Source organism: Lissotriton vulgaris, chromosome 5 (assembly GCF_964263255.1).
Source record: "Lissotriton vulgaris chromosome 5, aLisVul1.2, whole genome shotgun sequence".
NCBI classification, from domain to species: Eukaryota; Metazoa; Chordata; class Amphibia; order Caudata; family Salamandridae; genus Lissotriton; species Lissotriton vulgaris.
This window is the reverse complement of record NC_141693.1, coordinates 1,824,412,088-1,824,418,909: the sequence shown is the minus strand read 5'-3', so window position 1 is coordinate 1,824,418,909 and position 6,822 is coordinate 1,824,412,088. Positions and strand designations below refer to the sequence as shown.

The following is a 6,822-nucleotide window of genomic DNA, read 5'->3' as shown; positions in this document are numbered from 1 at the left end:
CTTTATTCGTCAAACCACAATTGCAATAACAACGGTCAGGTCCTCCATAACCATAAACCCTGCCTGACCCTGCACTCCTGCAGCTACCCCCCTCACCAAACTGAACGGTCAAACCATGACCAACCTACCCCAGCACTTGTCAAAGAAATACTTGAACTAATACTCAACCCGCAATCTGCCTAAAACCTTAACGATACACAAAAACACCGCACAGCACCTGTGTCTAGCGACGGATACAAATACAAGAAAAAACACCCTGCACACCGGTGGCCCACAAAACAGCCTTTTCCTTAAAAAGAAAAATTTGAACAAAAATACCAAAATTGGGAAAAAACGAGGCCGCGAGGGGAAAAAAGGAAAATTAATGCAAAAAGAGGGAGGGAGGGTGGGACAAAAAAGCTACAAGCCCTCCTAGCCACCAGGTCACCAAACCTAAAATGGTGGCTGGGAGGCGGAGATAGGGGAATTTATAATTGGGCTATACTGGTCCTACTAGACCAGCCCAAATCTAGAAACTTCTGGCTACTTCCAATGTAAAAACCCCTCGCAGCCCTCCCAAACCGCCCGGGGGAGGAGACCTCCCGGCGGTCGGCTCCCTCCCCCAAGCCCCCCTTGGGAGGGAGGGCGAGGGGTGGGAGAAAAGTAGACCAAAAGTTGTTTGTGTGTGTAAAAGGCCGCTTTATTAAGACACAGGTGCACATTACAAATACAAACCTTGGCAACGCCTTACAAAACTAAACCTCACTAAATAAATAAATAACTACAAACTTCAGCCCCCCGGACCCTCCCCCACCCCTAAAACATTTGAGCCCTCCCCCTCCCAACAATACATCAATAAGCAATATAACAGCATTATAACATTACGTCATAAATAAACATTACGTCATCAATAAAACATTTCGTCATTAATCAAACATACGTCAACGTTAAAACTTTATTCGTCAAACCACAATTGCAATAACAACGGTCAGGTCCTCCATAACCATAAACCCTGCCTGACCCTGCACTCCTGCAGCTACCCCCCTCACCAAACTGAACGGTCAAACCATGACCAACCTACCCCAGCACTTGTCAAAGAAATACTTGAACTAATACTCAACCCGCAATCTGCCTAAAACCTTAACGATACACAAAAACACCGCCACCCAGAAAGGTAGGCGGGGAAGACACGCCTCCCTTTCTGCCCCCCAACCGCGAAGCGAAAGAGAAACAAGAAAATCAACGCTGCATAGCCAAAGCCCGGGATAAGACCTCACGGAGCTCCAACAAGTAGAGATCCATGCCCACACGGGACAAATGAACTCCATCATCCCTAAAAAACTCAACAGACTCAAACTTAATGTCCCTGTGTGAAATTCTGCTGAAACCAAGGCTCCTACAGCAACGAGACACCTCTGAATTAACCTTCTTCCTAGCCCGATCGACAGCCCTGGGGTTCACAGCACCTCTCCATATCCTACGGGGAATCAACTCTGTCCAAAAAACATGGCACCCAGCCCACATGTCCTTAATAAGGCCTAAATCACGTTTCATAGCTCGTAGCAAAACTACACCTTTTGTGGCACAAAGGTCATTTTCTCCCAAATGAATAACTAAAATATCTGGGCATAAACCGCCCACCATGTTGTTGTTCAAACAAGGGATTAACTCTCTCCAGAGCATCCCGCCTTTACCCTTCCAGAGTACGTTAAACATTCGGTCATTGAAACCAAGGAGATCTCCAAAATAACTCTTCGCTGCCTGGACTCTGGCCCACTTGACAAAGGAATGCCCCACTATCCAGACCGTTAACACAGAGGAGCGAGGCCCAGCAACGGATCCTGAAAAAGAAAAAAGAGTTAGAATCATGTGAAGGAGGACGACGCCTGCGCCTCCTCAGCAGAGCTCCTCACATAACGCTGGAAGCAGTTGGAAGACCAGCGCCCCAAACGCATAATATCCCTCTCGGACCAACCTCTATTAAAAGCCTCAGTGGCTGCACCTATTCGGAAAGAGTGAGTACCATAGAGATTGCCATCAAGACCTATGTGCTGTAAAGCTTTGCGCAAAACCATTCGCAATTGATAAGTTGTTACAGGGTTACCATTGATATGTCGGAAAACAAGGGCTTCATCCCCACCCCCACCTAATGAACGCCAGCGCTGCGCCAGCATTAGAGGGCAAGTAAGCTTCGGAGCACGTGCCTGCAACCACACGCCTTTCCCCCTACCTGTCTGATCAGTTTTAGAACTGGCCAACCAGACGTGAACTCCCTCATCATAACAAAAAACGTCCTTCCAAAACAATCCACACTTATATTTCGACCCCAGCAACTCTGATACTCTGAAGGCTCCAAAAAACATGAACACCATCAGCATAGAGAAAACACATGCCTCAAAATCATCCGAACAAACTAAAGGCAAAACTGTGATTAATCTGGCAAGAACTTGCCAAGATAAGGGGGCTCTGGATCTTCCAACGTGCCCTTGCTCCCTGGCCCAACCCTCCAGCATCCTCCTACCAAGTTCCCCCGCTGATGGAGGATAGCCCCACAACAACTTCCCCATGAAAGCAATCCCCGCCAGTTTCCCAGCAATGGTTACTTTGGTTAAACCCTTATCCATGAGGTCCAGTATGAAATTAACAACATCATCTGACCGACGCGACAGATCCTCCCTTCTGACAGCACCAGATTCCAAGAATTCCTTCCATGCCAGGGAATACGCAGAACGCGTAGACACAGACAAAGAACCTACCACCAGTTGTATGACCCGACCTCGCCGACGTGCCACAGATGACTCGGCATCGGAGTCGGGGATCTGTCTGCGTCCCTTGCCAGTCCACGGAATCTCCCCCACTGTGAACGAGACAGAGCATCCGCAATGTCATTGTCCACGCCAGGAATGTGTAAGGCACGAAAATGAATATCGTGTTTCAGACAACCCAGGACGAAAACTCTCATAAGTTTCAACACTTGCTCGTCCCTGGCCGATTGGCGATTCACTATCTCCACAACAGCCATGTTATCCACACGAAACAGCACTTTCTTGTGTGCCAATTCCTCCCCCCACAGAGTCAAGGCAACCAATAAAGGGAACATTTCCAGGAAAGTGATGCTACGACCACCATTCAACCATTCATCCGGCCAACGTTCTGCACACCATTTGCCATTCCAAAAGAGCCCAAAACCATCACTGCCAGCAGCATCCGAAAACATTTGTACATCCCACTGAAAGTCAACATCTCTGACCAAGGGAACACCGTTGAAAGAATTCAGGAAAAACTTCCACATTCTCAAGTCCTCCTTAACCCCAGCAGACAGACGAACACGATGGTGAGGCAATTGATGACCTGCCAAAGCCCTGCCCAGTCTTCTACAAAAAGTCCTGCCCGCTCTCACCACTCTGCAGGCAAAATTCAAATGGCCCAAAAGCACTTGAATCTCTTTCACCAACACTTTTCTCTTTGCCAACATCACATCCAGTAATTCAACCATGTTGACTCTTTTGTCCTCGGGCAGACGAGCTGACATAACCACCGAATCTATTTCAATACCCAAAAAGGAGAGGACAGTGGCAGGGCCCATTGTTTTCTCGGGAGCCAAAGGGACTCCCAGATCCTCCATGAGCCCTTGGAATGTGTCCAGAGCTTTCTGGCACTCCGCGGAGCCCGGGGATCCGACAAAGAAAAAATCATCGAGATAGTGTGTTACAAGTGAATGACCGGACTGATGTGAAAAATACCATTGCAAAAAAGTACTAAAACACTCAAACAAAGCACATGATATGGAGCAGCCCATTGGCAGAGCCTTGTCCACGTACCAGTTACCAGCAAATTGTATACCTAAAAGGCTCCAATCGTCCGGATGGACAGGCAACAGCCGGAAAGCAGACTTGATGTCACACTTAGCCATTTCAGCGGCTGCGCCCGCAGTCACAACCAGTGACATGGCCACGTCAACCGAAGAATAAGAGACAGACACTGCCTCTGGGTCAATAAAATCGTTAACAGACGACCCTTCAGGCCATGACAAGTGTTGAATCAATCTAAACTGTCCCGGCTCCTTCTTCGGGACAACTCCAATTGGTGAAACAATCAAGTTAAGGATCGGCCAATCATGAAACGGGCCAGCCATCCTCCCTTCATGTACTTCCTTATTAAGTTTGTCTTGTACTACTGTGGCATGTTCAGAAGCTGATTTTAAATTGGCAGACCACCTACGTTCCCGAGAGCCCAGGTAACCTAGTCGGAAACCAAACTGAAAACCTTCCAATAGTGTAAGTTTCGCTGACTCTTCTTCGTAATCCTGCAAAGCAATGCGCAGCCTCTCTAATTTAACTGGTGTACGAGCCCTTGGACCCAGCACCCTTAGCACCTCTGTATCCCCTTCCCCCTGAAAACTGTGAGGTCGTACTTGAAGTTCCTGAACCTGTTTGCTTCCCTTTGGGGCTCTCAGAGGGTTGATTGTCCCAACATTTGGACAACGGATGTTTCCTACCACAACCTGAGCACTCATGTTTAAATTTACAATATTCTCTGATGCAGGAGCCCCTGTTAAATTCCCAACAGAAACCAGACCCTGATTGCATGGTTGCATTGACCCCCACCCCTCCCCGGGTGGGCTTCCCCTGAAAGGGGCGGTAAACTAATGGCAAACCACTAGCCGTGAAAATAGTCTTCCCCCCTGACGCTGACCCCATTGTATGTTGCCACAAGTCATTATCCAGCTCCCCCCACTTAGCCTCAGGATCCCAAGCCATCCTGGCCCTAAATTCCTCATCATACTGAGACCAAGCAAAACCACCCCCGGTGATCTGTGCCTTACGAATGACGTCCATGTATTTAAAAAGGGACACGCTGCGCTCAGGGAACTTTTCGCAATATACACTGGCATAAATCAAGAATGCCGCTGTCCAGTTTTCAATATTCAAAGGCACTCTAGGCCGTTTAGCCAGTTCAAATTCCTCCTCTTTAGATCCCTCTTTAGACCGGACTTCCCGGTGCAGTAGCTTAAGGAGTTCCACATACTCACCATTCCAAATGCGTTCCTTGGTGCTTAACATTAAATGAGCCCCTAAAGGTTTCGTAACCCCCATATAAGGCAATTTTTTGATCTTTAACTCCTTACTGGCCACTGGCTCTTTAACTTTGCTGGAAGCACCAGCCATAACACCACTTTCAACTTTGTTTGTAACTTCTACCACATCATCAGTACCAACAGCAGTGTCTTGTACATAACGACCTTTGACCAAACGGCTAGCACCAACATCTATTTCTGTGTCACCACCAGTACCCACAGACACCATTATAGGTTTGGCCTGTGTGGCTGATTGCTCACCTGGCAACAGAGAGACCACTCTCGATGGCTCCGCCCGTGGCGCCGAAGTCAATGCATCCGGTCTGCGAGGCGCCCTACCCGATGGGCCGTGCTCTCTTCTCCCTTGCACTGTACTCTGGACCACTGGAGCCTGTAAAACACTATGAGAAGCATGAGAGGGCACCCCCCCCTCTGTATCCCGCAGTTCACCTTCTTCAGGACTCTCTTCATCGTAGTCCAACACCTCTGAATCCACACTGGTGTGAAACAACTCACCACGGGTCTTACCCAACCCGGTATCAACAACTTTACATTTCAAAGATTTTTGAACTCCATGAGGGGGAGCAGGCTGTACACGCCTGTACCTCCCTGCGTGTTGACTCTGCAGCTCCATAGCCGCCGGCAAGGCCTGCCACCTATACCTGCTACTCGTTGGGGCCAGCGGGGTCACGCCAGACCCTCGTGTGCTGGCCGCGGCGGGATCCCTCGGTGGAACAGAGAGGGCCGCGCTAGGCATTCTCGTCGCTTCCCCTTGGCGAAAGTGGACTGGACCGCGCCCTGCCAAGTCTGGATCGCCGCCCCTATTCCTATCCTGAAAAGAAAAAGTTTGGACTGGTGTGCTAGGGTCCCTAAAAGCAACACTCGAAACAGACCTTGACCTCCGTAAATTAGCATCAACAAACGACCCCTGACACCTCTCCAAAGAACGTCCCCTAATGCAACCCTTCAATGGCACTTCCCTAACCGGAGAGTCGCCTATCATCTCTTCCTCATCACTCTCATCCAAGTTAGCGCCCGCTGCCGCTGAAGAAGGGGCCTGTAAAGGGATCCCCACACCTCTCGTGAGGCCCTCAATATCCTTGTGAAGACCACGCTGCGCCAAACCTGCTGTACCAAAATGCTCCCATCCAGGAGAACCGAACATGATATAAGGACCTCTAGCATCTCCATGTACAGGCCCTCCAATCACCTGCCTGGACAACCCTTCACGCTCCAACAACGTATTTGAGAAACCCACAGCCCCTGTAAACCTCACACCAGGGTGAACCAACCCCACAAAATCATCCCCTACCGCCCTACCCAATCCCCCCAAACCTGGGCCATGCGCAGGTGCAGACCCCCGACTCTCACCATGAAAAGCTCCATGACCCCCTTGTGACAATCTCCTGTCATCCCTCCGTAAACGGACATTCCCCTCCTGCAAACCAGGAAACACAACAGCCCCTGACCTTACCGAGTCCTGGCCCAACACCTCACCAGTCATGGAATTACTTTCACCCATCTGGGCCCACTCACCTTCTCCTCTGGATCCCTCTCCAACAGACAAAGCAACACCCACATAAGAACCAGGGGTAGAGAATAATAACGGGCTGCCCACATTACTGTCCACATCCCCATGAGTATTAACAACATCCTGTGCAAAAAGAACCTGGCCAGCATGAGACTCCATACAAACATGACTTCCCAACCCACCTGTAACAAGCTGGCTAGAAGCCCTAATATCAGCCACATCCATACCTGCTACA

At 49.5% G+C, this 6,822-nt stretch overlaps 1 protein-coding gene across 1 annotated transcript; it reads right to left on the bottom strand.

Annotated features, from left to right (window-relative positions):
• Positions 1–834: 834 nt before the first annotated feature.
• LOC147717451 (uncharacterized) lies at positions 835–6,221 on the bottom strand. Its single transcript, XM_086920508.1, has 2 exons — positions 5,318–6,221; positions 835–1,820 (listed from the first exon to the last, which is right to left on the bottom strand). Exons 1-2 carry the CDS (start codon positions 6,219–6,221, stop codon positions 1,219–1,221), a joined length of 1,506 nt encoding a protein of 501 aa, XP_086776634.1. The 3' UTR covers positions 835–1,218.
• Positions 6,222–6,822: the final 601 nt, after the last annotated feature.

Excerpts from the sequence above, each read along its gene's own strand:
- LOC147717451 (XM_086920508.1), bottom strand. The coding sequence starts at position 6,221 with ATGTTCGGTTCTCCTGGATGGGAGCATTTTGGTACAGCAGGTTTGGCG. Across the intron at positions 1,821-5,317 it reads AGTGGTCTCTCTGTTGCCAG|GATCCGTTGCTGGGCCTCGC; the intron begins GTGAGCAATCAG and ends TTTCTTTTTCAG.